The following is a 27,010-nucleotide window of genomic DNA, read 5'->3' on the forward strand; positions in this document are numbered from 1 at the left end:
CTCTCCCTGTTAAGATTTTCCATCCTATGGGTTCTAGGAATACATAAAACTGCAAACAAGGAATTCAAGCAAGCTGCTTGAACTCTCAAAGACAAATGAGGAAATAAAGAGAGAGAAAATATTCCTGCCTTAGTCTCAGCTGCACCATCCAGCCCTGTCTGTGCTCTCCCTTAGCCCTAACACCCCAGAACATCCTGTTTCCAGGAAGAACAATGTTTGCCACACAAAAGCATTTGTTTTCATGTAAAGCACTAAGAAAGCCACTTGATTAAAAAATACTTTATTAGGAGTACAGTGTACCTGCAATGTACTTTATAAGGCATTTTCTATAAATGACTATTTCTACTAATATATATATATATTTGGGTGTTCCTGCTCATATTATCATTTTTTTCAATACATTAAGTGATGTAATGAATAACACCTTTAAAAAAACAAAACACCTACATCTCTTTATTTAGTTCATAACTGTTCAAGCAGTACAACAAGTAGCTTTGGGAGGAGGTTTCAATCAAAATGACTAAAGCAGTGAAGTTCAGTTATTGCTATTTCCCCTCTGTCCCCAATGAACGATCTTTTACACCACTTCTTCATCTTCTCCTGTTGAAATAAACCTGCTGCTGGTGTGATAAGTAGCTTATTTTTTCCCTGCCTCTGTTTCATTTCTTTTCCCCCCTTCACTGTACTTACATCTGGTTTTTGAACCAGTCTCAGTCTCTGAAAACTACATTCTGTGAAAAGCTTTCACACCCAGCTGGAGGCCAGTTTCATTTTGATTTATCAAGTCCAACTGCTTGCCATAAAATAACCTCAACAGTCTCTTCCAAACTCAAAGGTCTTTTCCAGCCTCAACAGTCCTATGGTGCTATGTACGTAGGCACCCATCTGCTTTAACTTTGGAGGAAACCAAACCCACCGACCAGGCACTGCCAAGCTCAGGGGCAGTGGCTCGGACTCCAGAGCAATAGGCTGAACATACTCTGCTGGAGCTGAAGCTTAGGAAAACAAACATGGAAAAAAAGCATGGACAAAAAACCCCTAACCAGATGGCCTAATGCTGCACATATAGCGACCTGCCTCAGTGTTCTGGCAGGGTCATGACCTAGGTGTCAGGAGAAAGCGCTTCAAGTTCACTGGTTGTAGGGTACTGAAAACTGAAGGGTCTCTTCTATAATTTATCACTGGGAAGACATCAGGTATCTGTCTGGACAGGTAGCTTGTGGCACTTAGGTTATAGAAGACGACCAGTGACTCTGTAAAACCTACTGCACATGGTCTTCCATGAGCAGCTCTGCCGTGACCGTGCCTTAAACATTTATTACAACATTACGATAAATAATATACACACTGTATCTTTTAAAATACCATATAAACCAGACCTCAAGAATAGGGAGCCAGCTTCCCTATGCATTATCCTACAACACATCCCTAGCCTCTTTGGGATTTGTATTTTAACATCTGAAAACACATTTGTAAAACAGGAGTAACTACAGCAAGCAGCCTACGCTATTACACAATGAATGCAGTATTGGCATTAGACTTGCACAGACTCTTGCACACCAGCAAACATACTGAGGTGCCACGCAGCTCCGAAACATTTCCGTCTCTGATCCTGCCTGGGACAGCTGGTCAAGGGTAGCTCGTGCTGGGCTGTTTGGTCACCAAGTTCGTGTGGCCTCTACCATTTCCCGGGTATCGATGTTCCGCACTCGTACCAGCGGACGTAGTTGATTTGAGTCTCTCCACCGATTTTGCCGAATTTGACCGGTTCCTGACGAACTGCCCTGAAAAATCCTGCAACAGAGGAGAGAGTGTTGTGTGCATGCAGCCCTCAGATGGTGCCTTTGATTCCCCTGAGACACCTGTGTACAAGTCAGTTATAGGCTGAGCTAGTCAGTACCCAAAGGGTAAACTCCAGGACCCGATGAGGGCCTACAGAAAAGCTGGAGGGGGACTGTTTATAACGGCTTGTGGTGATAGAACAAAAGGCAATGGCTTTAAACTAGGGCAGGGTAGATTTTTATTGGACATTAGGAAGAAGTTATTTACTATGAAGGTGCTGGAAGTCTGGAACAGGTTGCCCAGAGAAGGTGTGGATGCCAACCCTGGAAGCATTGAAGACCAGTCTGGATGAAGCTTTGAGCATCTAGTGAGAGGTGTCCCTGCCCATGGCAGGGGGATTGCAACTAGATGATCCTTAGGGTCCTTTCCATCTCAAACCATTCTATGATTCTGTCATTTAACTAAACCAATAACCCAGTTGCCACAAGCCAGTCTGTTTGCTGCCCCTCTAATGGTGAGCGCTCTGAAGCAGCCAGCATTTGTCCACCTGACTCCAGCCAAAGCAGAAGCACTTGGGATTGCTGCAGCGCAGAGCAGGGAATTTGAATCCTGCATCCACTGGGAAGTGATGTTCTCAGCACCTCTGTGCAGATGGTGCTGGCCTACACCCCTCTTCCCCCATCTGGCTGCTCCTGGGGTTTTCCTTAGACAGGAGTTGGTTCCTTCTTGCAAAGTTAAGATGGATTACATAGTCCCCACTGCAGTAGCCCTAACACTCCAGGAACCTAAATAAACCTGACAGCTGGGGATATTCCATGCTATTTCCCCATCCCCAAGCAACAGCTGGTTCCATCCTGCTTTCAGGCTGTGCTGTGTGACAGGATCCACATGCTTCCCATTCCATTCATGTTAAATTGAAAACTAAAGTGAGCAATTGGTGCTGAATCCATTCTGATCACCAGACATGACCGTGTGGCTAAAGTACACACACACACACACACACACACACACACACACTATTGTTCTGCATCTAACGGGCAGAAGCAGTTTTGATTCCCTCCCTGCATTTCAGGTCAAATGTGTGAAGCCAATGCTGTTTTGAACAGAACTTGCTCTGGGCAGGGAGGAACTGAGCAGCCATGGACAATCTGTCTGTTCTTTCCTCTGATCAGTTAATTTTCTGGGTTTGTAAGCTACAGAAAAGGCTCTTAGGGTTTGATTGAGTTTAGTGTTTGATTTAGTGAGTCTTCAGGACATGGCCTAGTGGCCATGGAGGTGTTAGGTAGAAGGTTGGACTTGATGACCTTAGAGGTCCTTTCCAACCTTAATGATTCTGTGATGTTTTGCTGTTTGTTTTGTATTGTAATGATTGTAGCTCTTGAATCCACTCAGTTAAATCCAGTCACTGAATCCAGATTGGTTTAAAATGTCTGTTAAGCTGGACTAGAAACCTTTTCATCTGAAAGTTGGTTGGTTTTCATATATATATATATATATATATATATATATATATATATATATAACCTCCCCCTCTACTCAGCCCTGGTGAGACCCCACCTGGAGTACTGCCTCCAGTTCTGGAGCCCCTATTACAGGAGGGATCTGGAGGTGCTGGAAGGTGTCCAGAGAAGGGCCACAAGGATGATCAGAGGGCTGGAGCACCTCTCCTATGAGGACAGACTGAAGGAGTTGGGGCTGTTCAGTCTGCAGAAGAGAAGGCTCCAAGGTGACCTAATTGTGGCCTTCCAGTATCTGAAGGGGGCCTACAGGAAGGCTGGGGAAGGACTTCTCAGGATCTCAGGTAGTGATAGGACTAGGGGGAATGGAATGAAGCTGGAGGTGGGGAGATTCAGGCTAGATGTGAGGAGGAGGTTCTTCATCATGAGAGTGGTGAAACCCTGGAATGGGTTGTCCAGGGGGGTGGTCGAGGCCCCATCCTTGGAGGTGTTTAAGGCCAGGCTGGATGAGGCTCTGGCCAGCCTCATCTAGTGTGGGGTGTCCCTGCCCATGGCAAGGGGGGTGGAACTAGATGATCCTTGTGGTCCCTTCCAACCCTGAATGATACTATGATACTATGATATACACACATATATATATAGATATATATATACATATATATATGTATATATATATATACACACACATATATATACATATATATATATGTAATCTTTTTTTAAGTGAATATGGTACAGCTGAGAGGTCTGCTGTCCTGACAACCCCAAATTGGATTTAGACAATCCCTTACATAAACAAAAAACCTTCATGAATGGGCAGCACTGACTAGGGAAAGAAAGCAAAGTCCTCTTGAGAATAAATCAATAGTAATAAAACAAAAATCACAGGAGCAAACACCTTTCAGATCCTTCACCTGCTGTGTGTTTGGGAAAAGCTTGTGAAAGATTTAGGCACCTCACTTCAATCTTCCATGGCTGCCTCAGCGAAGCCCCACAGACAAGCAGGTTTGGGCCACGCGCGCTGGTGCTGCGCTGCTGTTTTCCTCAGCAAAAGGTTCCATGACGCGCATCTTATCAATACAGCTTGTGTTCTTACCCCACAAGGGAATGGAACACCTCATGCTGTCACTGCTGCAAACAAGCAGGGCAGCATTTGGCTGACAGAAATACAACTTGCTTATTCCTCAGCCTCAGCAACATGTGAAAAACAGCCCGGCTGGTCAGCGCTGTGTTTTGGACAGCCGCTCCCATGCCCACTTAGAACAGTCTGGAATTCAAGACACTTGGTTCAAATTAGTCCACACATTCTGCAGCATGAATTATATTTTCCAGTCATAACTTTTTAGTTTCTTTTTAGCACTAAACAAAGCTGCTTAATGCCCAGTTCATTTTAAATCAACCATGCTAGTTTGAACAGAACACCTCATGCCTCCCTGCAAACTCAGCTTTGGGGTTGAGTTTGGATATGTAATACCCACTATGAATAATCTGTTGGAATGTTTTAAGCATGCTGTTTAACTACCTGACAGAACCAGACTCACTCTTAGCCTTCTTTGAATAAGTCATTGCTCATTTTCAGTGTCTCCTTGACTCCCTTCTGCCTGCAAGGCCAGGAGCCCTTCTCCATCACCCACCGCAGCAGTGGGTGCTGACTGCACTGGCAGGAAAAAGAAACACAGGAATTGCCAGGGTTTGCTAGAGAGACAGGCTTAAGGACTTACCATCTTTGACTGGTAGATCTTCTTGCTGTCCTGTCCTTCCATCCAGGAATGAGTCTACAAATTGGCAATGATCTTCTCCATGGCCTCTCTGGTCTCCTATGTCATAAAACTTTCCTGAAAGCAAATGTGGAGCAAAGTTACAAATCCATACTGAGTTTAGTGAGGGCTATTTCCAAGGGCTGCTAGAGGCAGTGGGCTGTGCTCTTCACTCTCTGGTGAAGCCAAGATCAGTCTACCACCCTTTCCCTCTCAAGGTCTGTAGCTGTTATTTGGACATTCTGTGCATACTCCAAGGACAGTGCTTATGGCTGTAGAAAAAAAGTGCCTATTCCCTGGCCAAAAAAAAAATCAATGCCTGAATGCATTTTTTCTCCTTCTTACATATCATACATATCATATCATTCTGTTATTACCTAGAACCCCATCTTGAATGCATCAAAAATGGGGTAAGTTTTGCTGAATGGCAAGGAGGTTTGGTTTCCTGTGAGGAAGCCTCCTGTACCCTCATTTTTGGTTGGTTTTTTGGGTTGTTCTTACTACACCATCTCATAACACAGCCAAAGCTTGGTTTAAAAGTCATATTTCTGTTTCATATCATTGTAGTTATGATTTTTTATGTGCCAGTGATGTCCTTCAGCAAACAGATGACCTCAGTGTATCCAGAGCGTGATGTGTGCCTGTGTATTTATTTGCAGGATTGCTTAACAGGACAATTGCAACTTGAATAGAAAACAAGGTCTCGAGTGGCCCATGCAGCATGTGCTGACATTATGAGCTGTTAACAGGAGGACTCACAGTGAAGTAGTTTTGACAGAGAGATGTTTTTACTTACTGGTTTGATTTGCAAGACACTAGTAAAATCCAGTTCAGAAGATGGAGAGAAGGATGCTACCTTCCCTTCCCAAACCTTGACAGGAAGCCTTTTCAGATAACCTTCATTCTATTTCTTAACTCTCTTCACAGCACTCCTTCTTAAGGTGTTCAACCTTTGGTGGTGAGGTTGAAAGGAAAGGTGAGGCTGTTTTGAACTAGGCCTGGTGCTCTAGTGTAAGCTAAGCAGAAAGTCCAGTGACTCATTAGGTGTTGGGTGTCCTACAGCCTTGAATCTGTGCCAGCCTGGCTGTTTGAGAGATGGTGAGGTGGCTGGTATACTGCTTCTGAAAGTGCCTACCAAGAAACTCATATTTTTGTGTTCTGATCAATACTTTGGCAAAAAGTCTCACCTCCACTGGAGGGTCTCTGTGCATGCAGGTTTTGGTGTGTGCCTTTTTTCCCCCCCTAGCTTTAGAAAATTATTTATTACTATCTAGCTTTGGCTGCAGGCAGATTTTTTCCATAGGAGAACTGGTCAGAGGGAGTTCTCAACAATTTTTTGATCTGAAATTAAGCACATTCAGCCTGCCCAAACCAGCAGTTTTTTCTCTTTTTCCATGGCTGTTGAAGGTCACACTAAGCATTTATTTTTTTCCTCCCCTCAATAACTCCTTTTTTTTTAAGGTGGCCTGCTTTTCTGGAATGCAGCAGCTGCTCTGGAGAACTGTTAAATGAGGTCAGCAGTAGATGCTGGTTTATAGAACAGTCCTGGCATGTATAAGGTAGAATGACTTTTTTTTGCCTTCATGAGAGTCAGAATAAACCAGATCTTTTAATGGCTAACACAAGGCCAGTAACCTCCAGATACACACACACACGCTCTCCTGGCCCACATCAGCAGTCAAACAGTTGCTCTGCATAAATTAGCAGCATCCTCAGTGACTATTAAATTCTTACTGCCCAGTTCTTCCACACCAAAGGAATACACTTAGAAACATTTAGCTAACAAATGTCTACATTGATTTTCCTCTTTGGGGAAGAGCAGTTCTACCATAAAGTACTTTTTCTTTTTTCTTTTCTCCCAGTGTTCCTTAGAATCATAGAATCAATGAGGTTGGAAAAGACCTCAAAGATCACCAAGTCCAACCTGTCACCCAGCACCTCGTGACTACTAAACCATGGCACCAAATGCCACGTTCAATCCCCTCTTGAACACCTCCAGGGATGGTGACTTGTGGTGGAGTCACAGGCCGCACATTCCAATGGCTAACAACTCTCTGTGTGAAGAACTTTCTCCTCACCTTCTCCTCACCTTGAGCCTAAACTTCCCCTGGCACAGCTTGAGACTGTGTCCTCTTGTTCTGGTGCTGGTTGCCTGGGAGAAGAGACCAACTCCCTCCTGACTACAGCCTCCCTTCAGGTAGTTGTAGAGAGCAATGAGGTCTCCCCTGAGCCTCCTCTTCTCCAGGCTAAACAATCCCAGCTCCCTCAGCCTTTCCCCATAGTGCTTGTGCTCAAGGCCTCTCCCCAGCCTTATTGCCCTTCTCTGGACACGTTCAAGAGTCTCAATGTCCTTCTTAAACTGAGGGGCCCAGAACTGGACACAGTACTCAAGGTGTGGCCTAACCAGTGCTGAGTATGGGGGCACAATGACTTCCCTGCTCCTGCTGGCCACACCATTCCTGATACAGGCCAGGATGCCATCGGCCTTCTTGGCCACCTGGGCACACTGCTGGTTCATGTTCAGCCAGGTGTCAATCAGCACCCCCAGGTCCCTTTCTGTTTGGGAGCTCTCCAGCCACTCTGACCCCAGCCTGTAGCTCTGCATGGGATTGTTGTGGCCAAAGTGCAGCACCCAGCACTTGGACTTGTTAAATGACATCACACACCCTTAATGGGTGGTCTTCAGAAAAGTAGATACAATTTTTGATTTATACTCTAACTTCTGCAACAGCAGAAGTATAAATCTGTGCTAAAAGCCAGCACACAAAAATATGGTTGTTGGCTGCTTTATGCAGTATTTGTACAGCTTCCCACATTCCAATTTCTTCTTGCTGCTTAAACAGCAAAGCTTCCGAAGGTGTTTTCAGCCCAAAGTGGAGCTCAGACTTCAGCACAGGACTGCACCACTGGCACATGCTACTAGCAGATAGACTTCTGATGGCATTGGGTGAACACATCAAGACTGGCTTCAAACTGAACTTTTCTCACTCAGCTGTAGAGGCTCATGCCATGACAGTCTCACTTAAGAAAGGAGGAAAGAGCACCTTTCCTTCTACAGAAACATTTCAGTGCTTTCAAATACTCTGACAATTGGTTAGCACTGGTTGTTAACACTTCCAAGAGCAAGAACCTGGCTTCTAATGAATACAATGTGGCTACCATCATCCTTCTGCAGCCAAGATAAATCACCACCTTTCCAGCAAGAACAAAACCAATCTAATGAAAGTAGGAAAACGGGCTCCTGATACATGAAACTTTTCTTCTAAGATTGAAGTAGCTTTCACTGCAGTGTTAATTCACTTGATTTAGGGCTGAAGTCTGGTCCTGCTAGACTAGCACTGCTATTTCCTCTACTGGCTGTTTCTGTGATGCCTCACTGCCAGTGTTTGCCATTTGATCACAGCTGGTTAGTACAGCAACAGCTGAATGAATGATACTTCTGTGCAAACCAGTCCTTTTTATTCACATAATTGCCAAGCTATTGTTTATGTATGAGGTATTGTACTTAGTAGTAAGGACAGGGCTTTCCTTTCTTGTCTGCTCATGGGAGAATGGTGTTGGATGCAAGACTAGGCAGCCAAAAATTTTACTTGCATGGCCTACCCTACACTTCCCTGCTCTTGTCTTTCTACATTTCTATATATAGAGACCAGAGCCCTGCTCTTGTGAGGTGCTGAGCTCTAAGATGGGGCAACTTTGGGTTATTAAAGATGATTTTTTTTCAGCCAGTTATCCCTAGTTAATTCAATCCAATGTGATGAACATGCTGCCTACCTTGCACTCAAAACACATTTCCCATACATGGTGGTATTATCTTTGTGCTCTGAGTGCCACACTAATGCCATTGTGGTGGAGTTGTCCATGCAGCTCTGATAAAAGACCTCTGATAAAAGAGGAAAGCCAGGATCTTGAGATGGATTGTAAGAAGGCAATGTATTTCTAAATCTGGCTTGTAAAAGCTACATGAGCCACAAAGTTCTGCTGAATTATCAATTAACTGAAAAACACTTTTTTACAGGCAGTTTCCCCAGCTTACACACAACATGTGTCACTTGATTCAGATCTTATCTATGTTGTATTCACATATTCATATGTGTATTCAGTACAGCTTCAGGTGTTTATCTCACTCTCATGACCTTAAGACACTGAACACAACTTGAGAAGATAAAGCCAGGAGGCTGTTGTTAATAATAAAAGCAAAAGTAAGACAAAGAAGGGAGGGGAAAGAGATAATAGGCAAAAATGGGACATGTGAAACCAAAAATGTCAAAGCAAGTGAGTATAACTTGTTGACTAGAGTTGATGTCTCAGGTATCTATAAGCCTCCCAGTAATGAAGCGACTCGGTGTTTACCAAATGGGATGGAATTGATTCAGTGCAATCTTGGTCTAAAATTAGATCCTAATCCTCTAATTCAGAATTATTCCAGGCTACTCTTTAAATACATATTTGGCACCCTAACAATATATGCTATTCACTGGTAGAGACCTGATCTTTATCAGTTTTCAGGAGGAGCCCCAGGATACTGACGTATCGGAAATCAAATGATCACCAGGGCAACAAAGCTGGGGAGGGGTCTGGAGCACAGCCCTGTGAGGAGAGGCTGAGGGAGCTGGGGTTGCTTAGCCTGGAGAAGAGGAGGCTCAGGGGAGACCTTATTGCCATCTACAACTCCCTGAAGGGAGGTTGTAGCCAGGTGGGGGTTGGTCTCTACTCCCAGGCAACCAGCACCAGAATAAGAGGACACAGTCTCAAGCTGTGCCAGGAGAGGTTTAGGCTGGATGTTAGGAAGAAATTCTTCCCAGAAAGAGAGATTTACCATTGGACTGTGCTGGCCAGGGAGGTGGTGGAGTCACCATCACTGGAAGTGTTTAAAAAGAGACTGGATGAGGCACTTAGTGCCATGGTTTAGTTGATTAGATGGTGTTGGGTGATAGGTTGGACTCAGTGATCTCAAAGTTCTTTTCCAACCTGGTTAATTCTGTATTCTGTCAAGATGATTATCACAGAAAAGTAACTCTTGGGTCTGGAAATTCAGAAATTCAATATCAAACACTTCAATGGTTACTGAGCAGAAGCAGTTTGCTCTTTATAATTAATCTGTCTGTGAACAAGATGAAACAGAGCAGAGCTTGTCCTGTTAAACTTCTTATTTCTGGAAGTTTGTTATCTTTAAGGCATGAATAATATGGACAACACATTGTGAAAATGTGATTTGAAGGTCTCTTACCTGTGAGTGAGTCACTGAGGTATATCTTGTATCTCAAAGAATTGCACAGCTGCACCCCTACAAATTTCTTATACCAAGTCCTCTTTACGTATTGTTTCCCTTTGCATTCTGAATAGGTGTCTGAATTGAATTTGATTTCAGTCCAGATAGCATCCTTTCCCACTGCAAAAGAGGAAGAGAGAGGCTGAAGTGTGATGTTGCATACAACATTGTGTACAACAAATACATTCAAATAAATAGGATCAGAAACCTTGATGGAGCAGAATGCACCATGGCACCAGTCACCTGCATTTTGAACAAGAGAGCTATCTCAGGGAAGCACCAAAGTGTGCAGATATGATTGATGCAATCAGCTGCTTTTGCTCTCTCTTTGTGGTGTCAGTTTGGAATAAGCTCATTCTAGGACCTTGTTAAGAGGAATTTTTACAAGGGCTTGTTCTGATAGGACAAGGAGGAATGGCTTTAAGCTGGAAGAGGAGGGCAGATTTAGACTGGATATTAGGAAGAATTTCTTTACAGTGAGGGTGGTAGGACACTAGAACAGGTTGCCCAGGGAGGTCATGTATGCCCCCTCCCTGGAGGTGTTCAAGGCCAGGTTGGATGAGGTCTTGAGCAACCTGATCTAGTGTGTCCCTGTCCAAGGTGAAGGGGTTGAAACTGGATCATCTTTAAGGCTCATTCAACTTGAATCATCCTATGACTCTATGATATGATTCTGTGACAATGTGTGTTGACATAAAATGTGTGATACAGTCACTGTTTCTCAGTGGGTTCAAGCCAGGACAGTCAACTACTTGCAGCAAACTGCATGTGATTTAATAAAGCTACACATAATTATGAAGTGCAATGAATTATGTGGAAAGAAGTGGTGTCCAGTGTTTGTCAAATAGGTGTCCATTACAAATCAAGCAGCAGCCTGGTTTACTTGGATGATCTCAGCTATTCTTCAAAGGCTCAATTCACCTCCCACCAAAGACAGAAAATGTCTTGGAAGGGGCCTAAAGCAGAGCTGGATCAAGACTTTGGACACAGAAATTTCTATTCTAAAATAAAATGGTGGGTAAATAATATCCTGAGTTGGGACCTGTTAACTCCCTTAAAAAGTGAGGCACTTATTCATTTTACACAATTTTCTTTTGCTTCAATGACAAGGCTGAGAAAATATGAGGCTCTCCTTCGTTCATTTGTGTATATTGGTTTGAAGCCATCCCAGCTGCCATGGGAGCACCACATTACATTGATGGTGTTCCACTCATGTAAACAAGCAGTCTGGCATGAATTCCTTACCAGGGGTATGGGTGGAAGGAATGAAATCATGTGTGAATGTTGTTTGAGTCTATAAGTCATTTAATGGGTGTAGTACAGTCACCCTCCTTGTAAAAGTATGTTATGTCATTTCTGAAACAAAGCATGAGATTGAGGAGGGTAGATACAAATGGGATATTAGAAAGAAATTCTTTGCAGTGAGGGTGGTGAGACACTGGAACAGGTTGCCCTGGGAAGTTGTGGATGCGCCTTCCCTGGAAGTGTCCAAGGCCAGGCTGGATAAGACCTTGAGCAACCTGGTCTAGTGGAAGGTGCCCATGCCCATGTCAAGGGGTTTGGAACTAGATGGTCTTCAAGGTCCCTTCCAACTCAAACCATGCTACAATTCTGTGGCACAATTCTGTACATAAAAGACTTACCTGAAATTGGCTCGCTCACTCTTGGGTCCGCTGGGGGAAGAGAACAAACATTCAGTCAGACACTGAAAATGAACATTCCCAATATTTCAATGGAGAAACACTGGTAAGTGATTTTCTGCAGTGCACACACAGTGTAATTTGTGAAACAGAGTTTTGGAAGCAAAGTTACTTTTGTATTAAATGAAATTAAATCTATTTCTTGTGTGTAACAACAATATCAATGAACTGTACAGGCACTGGAAGAGGCTGCCCAGGGAGGTGGTGGAGTCACCATCTATGGAGGTGTTCAGGAAATGTGTGGACATGGCACTTCAGGACATGATTTAATGGCCATGGTGGTCTTAGGTGGAAGGTTGGACTCAATGATCTTAGAGGTCTTTGCCAACCAAAACAATTCTGTGATTCTATGAAAATTTTACATAGGGGACTATACCAGTCAAACACAGTTCTAGTGCAAAAAAGAGCTTAAACCTATAACCAACAAAACCCAACTCTACCGTGATAAGATGAGAGGGAATGGCTTTAAACTGGAAGAGCAGGGCAGATCTAGACTGGATATTAGGAAGACATTCTTTACAGTGAGGGTGGTGGGACACTGGAACAGGTTGCCCAGGGAGGTTGTGGATGTCCCCTCCCTGGAGGTGTTCAAGGCCAGGTTGGACAGGGCCTTGGGTAATCTGATCTAGTGGAAGGTGTCCCTGCCCATAACAGGGGAACTGGCACTAGATGATCTTCCAAGTCCCTTCCAACCCAAACCATTCTGTGATTCTATGCTATTTTAAAAACTTTCCATTTCAAAACCTAAATAATAAAGCCGACCCCTGTGTAACACAAAACCTGGCTATGGAAAGCCCAAAGTGAGAAATGCATTTGTGCAACTGGGAAAAAAAGGAATCTGACCACTTCATTTGTCCAAGCTAAATAGGGGAGAGAGCATAAGCTTTGTCAATCATGAAAACTGCACTTGGCATAAGCATATATTTTTTTTTTCAGCTTTAACAATCAAGGATTACAAAGAGTGCATTCACAGCTTTTAAATGTGTGTGGCGTATTCTGAACGCCTCCTTGACTAATCCCTTGCTCAGCCAAAGCTCTCATCCATCGGTGACAGCACTGGATGAGCACTATTATGTTATTATACCTGGCTCAAGAAGGAAATTGAGAAAGTCCTTTTAAAAAGACTAAATCCATTTTGTGTTCTGTATGGTCCTTACACACTATTGGGCAATAAACACTTCTACACAAAGGATGGTGTCTTGCTTGTATGAAGTCAACAAGTCATCTGCAGTTGGCCTCATGGGGAACTGGAGTGTGGAAAGCAAAGGCACTCTTTGATTCTCACCTTTGAGTTAGATAGGACATGGGGACCTACCCATTGTCAACACAGGCTTGTGCACACCTCTTTAACATTTTCACTGGAGAGTAAACAGGATGGAAGAGCACCTACTGGGACACTGGCTTTTCCCACCTGCTATTTCTCAATCTATCTTTCAGCCAAAATACATCACTGTTACACAGCAGTCTTATTGAAGAAGTAGCAAAAGTGCCTACAAACACATCAGCTCAAGGAACAACCTTGTGTTCCCCACCCAGAAGTCATTAATGAGAGTGAGAGACACAAAAAGGTCAGGAATGACTGGGCATTCTCTGAGGATAAAGTTAGTTTCTCCATAGTAAACACGAGGCACACTCTGTGCTCCTCTTTTCCCCTCCTGCAGTCTGTCCATCTTACATCCTCACACAATATAGCCCTGACCTCAGGCTGACTTTCCAGGCACTACTGTAACTAGCTCAGTAGTAAAAAGTCAGTCTGAAGACAGTCAAGAGCAAGATCAAACACACAAAATGAAGCAGGACCACCTTGGGTATCTCCCCCAAACATGCATTCGAGAGCCACTGTAAATGATGGTCAGGTCTTTGGAAGTCCTTACCTGATTCAGTACTGAATGCCACAACACTGCTACTTGGGCCTTCACCAAGAGGGTTTTTAGGTTTCACATGGAATTCATAACTGGGGAATAAAAGAGAAGAGATGAACATTTTGCAAACCATTCTCTGAGAGTCTGGAGCAAACAAACTACTAATGCACATCGTGGTGCTACTCGCCTCCCGAGGAAGAAGAAAAGGCCCCATTTCTTGCTCTGAAAACACTGAGATGTTACTTGTCCTGACAAGATAAGACCCCTCAAAACACAACATTTACTTCACACATGCTATTAATGTTAGATTTCATACACCACTGATTTCCGTCTGTCTCCTCTCACACAAGCAATTCCAGTTCTGGCAAAGGGAGTAGTTCAGGTAAGGGCAAAAGCAATCTGATAAGCAGAGGTTGAGTAAAGCACATCACTGTTTATCTGCACATTCCTCCTTCATAAAAACACAAACCTCCAACTTAATGCCTCTGGAGCCCACCAACAGTGACAGACAGGCCCAGCAAAACACAGAGCATGTGAAGGACCTTTAACACAACTTTTATGAGGAACAGCTAAGAGAACTGGGATTGCTTAATCCTCAGAAGAGGAGGTTCACTGGAGACCTCTTTGCCCTCTAAAACTACCTCGAAGGAGGATGGAGCCAGGTTGGGGTCGACCTCTTCTCATATGCAACAAGTCATAGAATAAGGGGAAATGGCCTCAAGTTGTGCCAGGGAAGGTTCAGGTTGGATATCAGGAAAAATTTCTTCACGTTAAGGGTTCTCTGGCATTGGAACAGGCTGCCAGGGAACGGTGGGGTCACGGTGGGGTATTTAAAAGCCACGTGTCTGTGGTGCTGAGGGAAAAGATTTAGTGGTAGAGGCTTAGCAGTAGTGGTGGGATTGCAAGCTGTAGGTGAGCAGCTGGACTTGATGATCTCAAAGGTCTCTTCCAGCCTCAACAGTTCTATGGTCCTATGTCTTCCAGGATGAAGGTTCAGCAAGGCAAAGACCCAACTGCTTGAACACATGTCAAAAGTAAATATATGAAATAATGACAAGATATTGTGCAGGATCTCCTCCTTGTCCTCATAGTAATGTTGCACTGATGATCTCTTTTTAATCACAGCTATGTTTGGAACCAAACACAATGCTGTGAAAACAGAACAAGACTGAAGAAAACAATCCATCCAGTCTCCTCTGCTTCCTCTGCTTAGGCCTCTTCTGCCTCTCAATACTTGGCTAAGAGTGATGGACAGTCAAGATAAGGTATTCTCTAGCTCTGCACCTCAGCTGAAATTTACACTTTCAGTCAGAAGCTCTAGGTAAGCACCTACTGAAAGACAGTGGCAAACCAAAAAATGTAACACAGATGACACCAGACATGATATTCGAAGGTGACCTACAAGAAAGCTGGGAAGAGATTGTTTATAAGGGGTTGTAGTGATAAGACAAGGGGCAATGGTTTTAAAGTAGAGCAGGGTAGACCTAGATTGGACATTAGGAGTGAGTTCTTCACAATGAGATAATGAAATACTGGAACAGGTTGCCCAGAGATGTGGTGGAGGCCCCATCTTTCGTGACATCCAATGTCAAACTTGATGTGACTCTGAGCAACCTGATTTAGTTACACGTGTCCCTGCTTACTGTAGGAGGATTGGACAAGATGACCTTTGAGGGTCCCTTCCAACCTGATGCACTTTATGATTCTATGAGGCATGAAAGGGTTATAAGAGTGGACACTGGACACAGTTAAGGTCTTGCATCAAGGGCAGAACTAGGGTCAAACTCTGTATTTCCTCTCTTGCAACACACACTATCCCAACAAGCTTCTTCCAGGGTGTCCTGGCTCCAGGCTGGCAGCATCTGGGAATTTCTTACTGCTCAGCAAGAGCTTAGTGCATTCCTGTAGGAACTGCATGATCCTATGTCAAAGCATTCCGATGAGTCAGCCAGTCAACAACACCCTCTTCTTGCCTTCCCTGTGAGCTAGAAGCAACAATTTGTCCCATGCATACCACCTACAGAGAGACTTTTCATATGCTTTGAGCGCATCCATGGTGAATCTCTCAACACAGAGCATTTTATTGCCAGCAAGAGAGTGCCACAGGACACGAGTCAAAAGGAAACTGTAGGCCTGGAAAATGGGCCCTGACTTAGAGACTAAACACAGAGCAAAATGAGAATCCCAGAGGTGGACAATTACACATCCAGCTCTTGGCTCATGAAGGTTCACTTACCTGTGATAATTTGGTGGCTCATGACTATAAACATAGCATTGTAATCTATTGTGGGAATTGTTTCCAGACAGTGATTTTCAAACAAAACAAAACCCCAAACAAAAAAAAAACAACCAACCCACCAAAAAAAAATATCCCCCAAACCCAAAACCCAACCCCCCCAATCCTCATACCACTCTCTGCACGCTTGGAAATTTGTAAACCCCATTTGCAAGTCCCTACAAGAGACAGAATAACTCAATCCAAACCTTGGATTGCCTCTCATTGCTTCTTGGCTCCTGCCAAACCCGAACAGCTTGCTAATTAACCTCAGTGGACTAATCATGAAGTACGAAGCAACTGTTTTCCATTCACAGTACTTCTAAGGCAACATTTGACTTCAAAATTGCTTACTTCAGCAGTTGCCTTTATTTCTAGGGTTTCCTTTTCTTTTTAGAGTGAATTACATCCAAAGATTGGTATGCATCATGGGTAATTTGTGGATATTTCTAAGTGAAACACGGACTTGATTTGAACTTTAAACAGTCTGTTTGAAGTGATCTTAATATTTATTCAAACATGCTGCAAGACCACTTTGAGCAACTCCTATTACCCTCTTGTAGGCAGGAGACATGAAATAAATAACAAATGAAATACTAAGTTCTAGACACAAAAGTCTCTTCATCATCAACTTTGAATTAGTTATACAACATACAAGCTGCATGTAAGGAGTTAGAATAGAATAGAATAGAAGAGAATAGAATAGACCAGACCAGACCACGATGGAAGAGACCTTTGAGATCATCAAGTCCAACCTATCATCCAACACTGTCTAATCAACAAAACCATGGCACCAAGCACCCCATCAAGACTCTTCCTAAACACCTCCAGTGATGCTGACTCCACCCTGGGCAGCTCATTCCAATGGGAATGTCTGGACACGATGATCTTGAAGGTCTCATCCAACCTGGTCTAACCTGGTCTAACCTGGTCTGGTCTGGTCTGGTCTATTCTATTCTATTCTATTCTATTCTATTCTATTCTATTCTATTCTATTCTATTCTATTCTATTCTATTCTATTCTATTCTGTTCTGTTCTGTTCTGTCCTATCCTATCCTATCCTATCCTATCCTATCCTATCCTATCCTATCCTATCCTATCCTATCCTATCCTATCCTATCCTATCCTATCCTATCCTATCCTATCCTATCCTTCCAATGTCTAACTGTTCTCATGGTGAAAATATTTCTTCCAGAGTCAGCTGTAAACTAAAGATCTGCAGGCATCACATCTAGATCTTACCTGAATATCTAAGGGTGCACAGGTGTTTGCAAGCCATGTTTACTGACAGAAAAATTATAAGTTGGACAAGACAGTGGAGGACTGGTGGGGGGGGGGGGGGGGGGGGAGGAATCAAGTTATTTTGCATATTTTTGCACAAACATATCGTCCTCAAGAGCTGATGTGCCCTACTTTGAGTTTCATTGGGCAACATTCTTCATAGAAACCAGTCCCATTCCCAATAAACTGAAGTTAATGAACCTGGACCCATCAAAAACCAGGCTGGATGAGACTCTGGCCAGCCTGATCTAGTGTGGGGTGTCCCTGCCCATGGCAGGGGGGTTGGAACTGGATGATCCTTGTGGTCCCTTCCAACCCTGAATGATACTATGATAGTATGATACTATGAATTCTCTAACTCCATAAAAAGAACAAACAAGAACTAAAGACTAAATATTTTCCAATCAGTGTTTTTCAAATTATGGTCCAGGGACCACTAGAACCTCTGCAAAAAAATCAAACCACAGCTGGATAAATGATGGCAATAAAGAACTAAAATCTCCACACAGAGATTTCAGCTCATGTAAACACAGAAAGAAAACTGGAGACAAGGAAAGTAATACAGAACTGTCCAAAGTTTAGTTGGGTCAATTAGAGGAGACTTCTATTAGTAACATGAAAGGTTTTTAAGCTAAAATATTTACAATTCCACATTTATTTTTGTGGCAGGTGTCTTTACAGGTACCCAAGTGTCTCCTTTCCTCTGCCAAATTCAATCCTGAAACAATGGCAATGGTTGCAACCACACCAAACCAATTATAAAAAGTAAATAAAACAAACCAAAGCCCAAGCACTTTTGGAGATGAAGAGAAGGAACTACTTGACTGAGAACTGAAAAAGAGAGGAAGAAAAAGTTAGACTGTGCTCATGATTAGATGGATGATACAGACTAATTTTCAAGCCATGATGTGGCTCTCTTCATAGTATCATAGTATCAGTCAGGGTTGGAAGGGACCACAAGGATCATCTAGTTCCAACCCCCCTGCCATGGGCAGGGACACCCCACACTAGATCAGGCTGGACAGAGCCTCATCCAGCCTGGTCTTAAACACCTCCAGGGATGGGGCCTCAACCACCTCCCTGGACAACCCATTCCAGGGCTTCACCACTCTCATGGTGAAGAACTACTTCCTCATGTCTCTTTTTGTGTATCAGGCAAAAGATCTGGGGGAAAAAAAAAGTAAAATGGTGGAAAAAAGGGTCCCTCCTGCAATCTTATGCACTTCCATACAAGCCACAAGGGAGGGAAAATTAATGCTTAGAGGTTCAAGGGCAAAATTAATAAAGGGAAGTAGGAAAGCTCTATAATTATCCCATGTCTACCTCTAGACTTACACATGAGAAGCTGGATTATGTATTCCATCTTCATGTCTCTGGGCCTATGACGCCAAAAAGTCTCCTACCCAATACTGCAGCAATCTAACATGTGTCACACCTCTAACCTGTAAGATTGCTATCCCACAAACCTTGGAGACTAGCCTTCTTCCCAAATCCTCCCAAACTGACAATAAAAGACTTTGTGCAGATTAAATGGACTTGACTTACAGTAATTACAGTGCAGAGCAGATTTTTCCACCCTAGGAAATCACTATTCCACATGGAACTTTGGCAGAGACAGCTGCTCCTGCATTTTTCAAATCATGCAAAAGGAGAAGGCTGAAGACTGCAGCACTGAAAATAGGTGAAAAGTGATTTCCCCTATAATCACAGAATTGTAGAATGGTTTGGATTGGAAGGGGCTTTGAAGATCATCTAGTTCCAAATCCCCTGCTATAAGCACGGACACTTCCACTCGAGTGTCCCTTTCTGGGAGGAGTGGAGCAGCTGAGTACAGTCCTGGGACCTCAGGACAATTTCTGGAGAGATGCTGGTGGTTAGATGCCAATTGTGCAGGTCTGTTTCAAAGTATAGAGCTTCTCTGTCTCTGCATTGTGTTTGAGTAGCAGCATGATCATAAAACTAGGCTTACGAGAAGGAAAGACAGACATACAGATACTAAATAATGATGTTAGGCTTTACCTACAGCAGAAGCAGGCAGCTATAGAATCATAGAGTCACAGAAACCTATAATTATTTTGGTTGGAAAAGGTCTCTAAGATCATGAAGTCCAACCACCAACCTAAGACCACCATGGCCATTAAACCATGTACCAAAGTGCCAAGTCCACAGGTTTCTAAACCACCTCTAGGAATGGTGACTCCACTACCTTGCTGGGCAAGCTGTTCCAATGCCAGTACGAATTACTGTGTCTAAAGTGTGCACAGAACTTTTTCAGTGGAGGTTTGAAGGCTTGCTGTGCATGCTCTTTGAGTAAATTATAGTAACATTCTCCTATTCACTTTCCTACTTTTGGTAAGGCATGAAAAAAAACTTCTGAAGGAAATCATCTACACACATTACAAAACCAGTTTGGTACATGCATAGACTAAACATTTCATGTTTACTGTGCACTTTTGGTTGCTTGTGGGTTTTGGTTTTGTTTTCTGAGGAGCCTTGGAATTTCATTTATTTATTTATTTATTAACATTTGCTGTTATTTCTACTCCTCAAGATAGGTCATGGCTGGAAATACACTTTGGCTTGGGACACAATCTAACCCAGAAGTCCAAAAGAGACCACTCAAGTTATTTTTAGAATGCAAAAAAATTCTATTTGAGATTATCAAACTGCTTCACTGAGCAAAGGATTGGTATCTGAAGGGAAGTTTTACAAAGCTGCATATTGCAAGCATCAGAGGCTTTCTGTTTCTTACTAATATTACTTTTTCTATTAAAAATTCTACAACAGCAGGCTGCTGGGATGCATCTTCTAATGATGGCACCTGAACTCTCTCGGAGCTATTTGGCCCATCTCTGAGTGCAGTCAATATTTTTCTTTACTGCCTTCCCGTTACTGCCAACACAAATATGCATGAGAAATGTTTTCAACAAGATCCAGATTCTTTTCTGAATGCTTGTAGAAGAAATCTGTGCTGCAAAGTTTCCTGGACCTTAGTTCCATGAACTTAACTGCCCTTAAAGAAACCACCAGAATGAAAGAAAGGAAATGTACACCTAAGCAACAAAAGTTTTTCAAGATAGGGCAGGGATACAGAAATAAGAATTGCATATTTTGGAAGAGAAAACAGAAGAAATAGCAGAAAAAGTCAGGATGATACTGCAGCAGATGGCTGGAAGACTTGACAAAAGAGAAATCAATTTTAAGGAAAAATCCAAAACAAGTGAAAAAAAAAGGAAGAAAAAAAAAAAGAAAAAAAAAGAAAGGTAAAAAAAAAAGAAGAAAAAAAGAAAAAAGAAAAAAGAAAGATAAAAGAGAAAGAAAGAAAATAAAGAAAAAGGAAAGAAATAAAAGAAGAAAAAAGAAAGGAAAAAAGAAAGAAAAAAGAAATAAAAAAGAAAGAGGAAAAAATAAAGAAAAAAGAAAGAAGAAAGAAAAAGAAGAAAGAAAAGAAAGAAAAAGAAAGAAAAGAAAGAAAAAAAGAAAAAGAAAAAAGAAAGAAGAAAAAAGAAGAAAAAAGAAAGGAAAAAAGAAAAAAAGAAAGAGGAAAAAAGAAAGAAAAAAGAGGAAAGAAAAGAAAGAGAAAGAAAGAAAAGAAAGAAAAAAGAGAAAAAGAAAAAAGAAAGAAAAAAAAAAAGAAGAAAAAAGAAAGAAGAAAAAAGAAAGGTAAAGGAGACAGAAAGAAAATAAAGAAAAAAGAAAGGAAAAAAGAAAGAAAAAAGAAAGAGAAAAAAAGAAAAAAGAAAAAATAAAAAAGAAAGAAAAAAGAAGAAAGAAAAGAAAGAAAGAGAAATAAAAAGAAAAAAAAGAAAGAAAAAAGAAAAAAGAAAGAAGAAAAAAGAAAGGAAAAAAGAAAGAAAAAATAAATAAAAATGAAAGAAAAAGAAAAAAGAGAAAAAAGAAAGGAAAAAAAGAAAGAAAGAGAAAAGAAAAAAGAAAGAAGAAAAAAGAAAGAAAAAAGAAAGAAAAGAGAGAAAAAAGAAAGAAAAAAAGAAAAAAGAAGAAAGAAAAGAAAGAAAGAAAAAGAAATTTAAAAAGAAAGAAAAAGAGGAAAAAAGAAAGGAAAAGAGAAAAAAAGAAAACTGCTAGAATTCCTTTGGAAATAAGAAAATAGAATTGAAAAAAAAACCACCCAAACAAACCACAAAAGCCAAGCCAACGTCTGCATTTAATATTCAAGGTTAGGAAAGGTTCATGAAAAACACCTGCAGGTCAGTGAAAGAGTTTTTAACAAAGAAGATGCAGATGAACACCATCATCGCTGCACAGGAGACAAAGTGAAGAAAACAAACCCCCACAGTAATTCCATTTCTATCTCATGCCTCTCAAGGTTTATTACAAACAACTCTTCAAAGAGGGCAATACTGGAAAATGTGGGTAGTGACCTTACCCTTGACTCAAACCTGGGCCATCATGAAAGGTCTAGAGAGCAGGTCTTACAAGGAAGAGCTGAGGAATCTAGGATTGTTTAGACAAAGAAGAGGGGGCTGAGGGGAGGCCTCATTTCTTCCTACAACTCCCTGAAAGGAGGTCGTAGTGAGGTGAGGGTCATTTTCTTTTTACTATCATCAGGTGGTAGAATGAGAGGAAATTGTTCCAGGGGAGGTTTAGATTGGAGATTAGGAAACACTTCTTTCCTGCAAGAGTGGTCAGGCATTGAAACAGGCTGCCTGGGGAGGTGGTGGAGTCACTATCCCTAGAAGTGCTCCAGAAAAGTGTGGACATTGCACTTTGGGACATGGTCTAATGGTCATGGTGGTGTTGGTTGATGGTTGGACTAGATCTTAGAGGTCTTTTCCAGCCAAAACAATTCTGTGATTCTATGATTTTGCTTGACCATTACTGTAGGGGAAGTTACTGCACTACTTTGGTTTTAAGAGCAGTTTTTAGTCTATCCTAAGAAGAGATAAAGATCACAGAGTCCTGAGTATGCCAGTGAAACTAAGAGCTGCAATATGAACAGCCTTGTAAGGAAACTCAAAGGCAAGGAACCTGTACAATGAGTTAGATTGGAATATTTCATAGAAACTATGAAACTATGAAATATTCCAACATATTCCAACAAAATGACTGCTTGGAATTTAAACTGTAATTGCTCTGACCAAAACAATCAGCTGTGTAGTTTGGCTTTAACTGTTTTCCAAGTGGAGTAAATGGTCTGTTTCCCAAACCCAACTGTGATATTTTTTTCAGTATAAAAATTGTAGACTTTTCAAGGGGAGGATGAGAAATCTGAGGGACAAATTAGCTCATACTAGCACATCTCTTCCCCTTACTTTTCTTTGCTAAGAAATTAATGGCATATACAGTGGTAAACACAACCACTTTGCCCTGCAAGAAGAAAAAGAGCATACCTGATAGTTAAAAGATCAGAGACTATCCCTAAGATATGATCATACAATGAGTGAAGTTAGAAGGGACCTGTGAAGGCCAACTTGTCCAGGCTGATTTTCCTAACAGGGCAGCTTAAAAGCTACATTAGGTTGCCCATGGTCTATTATTCTATTCTATTCTATTCTATTCTATTCTATTCTATTCTATTCTATTCTATTCTATTCTATTCTATTCTATTCTATTCTATTCTATTCTATTCTATTCCATTCTATTCCATTCCATTCCATTCCATTCCATTCCATTCCATTCCATTCCATTCCATTCCATTCCATTCCACTCCACTCCACTCCACTCCACTCCACTCCACTCCACTCCACACCACTCCACTCCACTCCACACCACTCCACTCCACTCCACTCCATTCCATTCCATTCCATTCCATTCCATTCCATTCCATTCCATCAGCAAGACATTCATGGATTGAACAGGGTAAAAGATGAGCAGCTCAGTACTTGGTCCAGACTAACTAGAAGAAAGAAGGATGACAAGAATTCAACTGTTTCACTTTTTTGACAAGAGAAGGACTAATTGAAGGACAAAAATGACAAAAACTGCAGAAAATTCAGTGTGTGTTTTTGTGTGGTATCTTTCTTCTCCATAGTGCAATGCAATAGTCAGGCTTCACAGAGTGGCCAAACATACATCTCATCTTAATATGCAAGGAGGCTAATTTAGTAGTGCCAAACATCCTTAAACCCCAGAGAAAGACAACTGTACATATCAAAATCTTGATCTCAACACATCAAGTTAGTATTTCTTGTATTGACCTTGTTTCAGTACCTGCTAAATTAAAGAGATTTTGTAAACAAAAAGCAGTACATTGTCTTACATTTGACTGCTAATCTTCCTGATAGAACAGATACCTTCTGCAGTTTGTCCAGATCATACTCTTGGAAATTCACTAAAGTTTCTGCTAACTGAAAAAAAAACCAAACCCAAAACATACCTTTTTCCTATCAGAAGGGAGAAAACCCAGTTTGGCCTTAAAAACATATGTGTTTTTGTTTGAAGTGGCAGCAAACAGTCTAAATTTCTTGGATTAACATGGAAATGATTTGATTACCTTGTGTCAGGTTTTAGGTTTTCCACAGTAGAATGGGTTTGATTTGTTGTGATAATCGATTGCTCCTTTTCACCGTCACTTCCTCCATTTTCAGTTGACACAACCTCATACTCTGGAAAATTACAGTAAAGAGAAATTGCTTAAATAGCAGCTCTTACTTGAGTCTCTTAATTGCTCTCTTTTCTTCTCATCTGATTTCCCTCCTACTGTCTAATAGAATGTAAGTTCATTTTGTCTCAACCAGGCTGGATGTCAGTACACTAAAATGGTTTAGGAAAGAGAGGGTCCATTCCAGACTGCTGCATGCCTAGCCCCTCGTCCTTCCTTATAATCCAGTTATGGAATAGAGGAAAAAATTCCAAACACAAAATAGTTATAAGCATTCTGCAGTTTGAATGAAAAAAACCTTTGAGATTACCAAGTCCAACCTATCACCCAATAGCATCTAGTCAACTAAACTGTAGCACTAAGTTTCATAGTTTCATAGTTTCATTCAGGGTTGGAAGGGACCACACGGATCATCTAGTTCCAACCCCCCTGCCATGGGCAGGGACACCCCACACTAGATCAGGCTGGACAGAGCCTCATCCAGCCTGCTCTTAAACACCTCCAGGGACGGGGCCTCGACCACCTCCCTTGACAACACATTCCAGGGTATCACTACTCTCATGGTGAAGAACCTCCTCCTCACATCTAGCCTGAATCTCCCCACCTCCAGCTTCATTCCATTCCCCCTAGTCCTGTCACTACCTGAGATCCTGAGAAGTGCCTCACCCAGTCTTATTTTAAACACCTCCAGTGATGGTGACTCCACCACCTCCATGGCAGCCCACTCCAATCACTCTTTCAGTGAAGAATTTCTTCCTAACATCCAGCCTAAATCTCCCCTGGGTGCAGCTTGAGACTGTGTCCTCTTGTTCTGGTGCTAGTTGCCTGGGAAAGAGACCAACCCCCACTTGGCTACAGCCTCCCTTGAGGTAGTTGTAGACAGCAATAATTTCTCCCCTGAGCTTCCTCTTCTCCAGGCTAACCAAACCCAGCACCCTCAGCCTCTACTCATATGGCTTGTGCTCCAAACCTTTCCCCAGCTTTGTTGCCCTTCTCTGGACACATTCCAGCAACTCATCATCTTTCCTAAACTGAGGGGCCCAGAACTGGACACAGGACTCAAGGTGCAGCCTAACCACCAAGGGCAGAGTGAATCATGGAGAAAAAACCCCAAACCCTGAACAAACAGGCAAAAGCCATTATTTGTCCTAATTAAGCCCTAATTAAGTATGTTTGTTAAGAAGGATGGGAGAGAGGTACATCCAGACAGAGATAGGGTAGGTAACTTGGCAGGAACATGATGGAATTCCTTGCGCATAGCTGAAAGTGAAACAGAGTAACCATTTAAAAACTTTGCTCAATAAATCACATTTTCTGTTGCCACAGTTCTATCTGAAATAGTGTTAGAAAAAAAAAGGGGGGGGGGGGGGGGGAGGGAAATGTTTGCTGCCAGAGTTAGCTGATTGAAAAAACATGTATAAACTACACAACCAAAAAGAGATGACAGAAAACTTGATTTAAGTCTGTCTAAACAAGTAACATCATACTGGTGCCAATATGAAATAATCACTGGGGATTCAATGCTTTCCCTTGAATTCATAAAGTCTCCTTAGATGAGTCATTAAGTGAGTAATTCTTTGAAGTGAAGGTGAAGGAGACAAGCTCAATGAGAGTATGTGTAACCCCCACCAGGGGATTAGACTCAATGATCACTGGAGGTCCCTTCAATCCCTACCATACTGTGATCCTGTGTTACACTCTGATGTTAAAAAGAATGAAGATGGTGTTTATGGGCAGACTGTTAGATCTAGGCAGGGAGATGGCTTAGATTGAAAACTAGAGTTTCTCTCAGGGAAGCAAAATGATTATTAGCCATATAATCTGCATAAGGTTTTAATCTTCTTTCCTGGAATGAGAAAAGGTGTGCCAGTTGTCTCACAGAACAGAAGAAACATTATGGCAAGCTAACTAAAAGCTGGTTACTCCTAAAGTCTCAGAAGAAGCAGTGAGTATTGCAGGCTCTATATTTCATAACACACACTGGAAAAGAAATATTCTCAGAAGGCATTTAGGCCTTGCTCTCATCTAGATGATGTGCATTGATATTTGTAACAGCCATAGTGGAAATGTTTGTCTGTTTTTGCAATACAAAAGCCTGTGCTGCAAGTGGGTTCCCTAACATGCTCAAGAAAAACAGCAAGTCTGCTTCCAAGGAAACATCCAGACTAAATGATGTTATCTGATCTAATCAAGTTAAGGACTGGTCTGTGAAGAAAGCCTCCAAGTGACAACAGGCACAAAAAAGATTTTCCTGAACAAAAAGAAGTATTGCAGAGCTGCCTGAAATGGGGACTGTTCACAAAGAGCTTATCCTCAGCTTAATCCTCAGGTTAGCAGCAAGCTCACCCTTTCTTTGCTTCCAGGATGAAACACATGGTGGAAGGCAAGCCAGGTCATCATTCTTCCCACTCACTGGTATTTTTTATTAGCCTATAATCTCTTGTTATTCCCCATTTAATACAGCAGAAGGGCAAACTTTCTTCCTGTTTTCAGGAAGAAAAATGTGGAGGGAAATTTTTGTCTTGAGTGTCTGGTTGGTTTTGCATGTGTTATTTTTCAAAACAGAGGGGAGAGTGAGAAAAGAGGGAGGCTAAACCTTTCCCTTAGTTATAGAAAACCAAGGAAGGTCTACTTTGAAGAAGCAAGTCGCCTTGCTTGTGATTGTCACCTAATAACACCCCTGCACTGAAATCTCTCAACATGCACATACAACATCTGAAAGCATCCTAATTACATGCTAAAGTGAACAGATAATGATCAAGTCTTAGTCCTTGCAGTTCCCAGTCTCATGTGTTCTACTCACCTGTGATGCAACACAGCCAGATCCATTTGGTCATGGCTGTGATGTGTATGCATCTACATAATAAAGACTAGTATTGCATTGCTGGGAGGAACTACTTAACTAGGTCTTACCAGATCCTGTACACAGAGAAGCCAGAAATTCAGAGGAGACACAGAGTCATACTTTCTAGCTATATTTTTGTGTGGTCACTGTCACCAATGACACAATTGTGAAAATGCTGTTCTATTCTAGAAGCATTTTCTTATCCACAGCACAGTT

At 42.0% G+C, this 27,010-nt stretch overlaps 1 protein-coding gene across 12 annotated transcripts in view; it reads right to left on the reverse strand.

Annotated features, from left to right (window-relative positions):
• Positions 1–264: 264 nt before the first annotated feature.
• ABI3BP (ABI family member 3 binding protein) overlaps positions 265–27,010 on the reverse strand; it is a 155,852-nt gene continuing 129,106 nt past the window's right edge. For all 12 annotated transcript variants that reach the window (XM_068160688.1, XM_068160693.1, XM_068160691.1 and 9 more), the window contains 6 exons: positions 23,842–23,953; positions 13,843–13,922; positions 11,912–11,941; positions 10,227–10,388; positions 4,961–5,074; positions 265–1,794 (listed from right to left, as the gene is read on the reverse strand). In XM_068160688.1, coding sequence (XP_068016789.1) covers positions 1,679–1,794; positions 4,961–5,074; positions 10,227–10,388; positions 11,912–11,941; positions 13,843–13,922; positions 23,842–23,953 — 614 coding nt within the window. In that variant the 3' untranslated portion in view covers positions 265–1,678. The remainder of the gene's footprint in view (positions 1,795–4,960; positions 5,075–10,226; positions 10,389–11,911; positions 11,942–13,842; positions 13,923–23,841; positions 23,954–27,010) is intronic.

The sequence above is a fragment of the Melanerpes formicivorus genome, unplaced genomic scaffold (genome assembly GCF_026170545.1).
Source record: "Melanerpes formicivorus ecotype bairdi unplaced genomic scaffold, bMelFor1.0.p_v2 SCAF_51, whole genome shotgun sequence".
NCBI classification, from domain to species: Eukaryota; Metazoa; Chordata; class Aves; order Piciformes; family Picidae; genus Melanerpes; species Melanerpes formicivorus.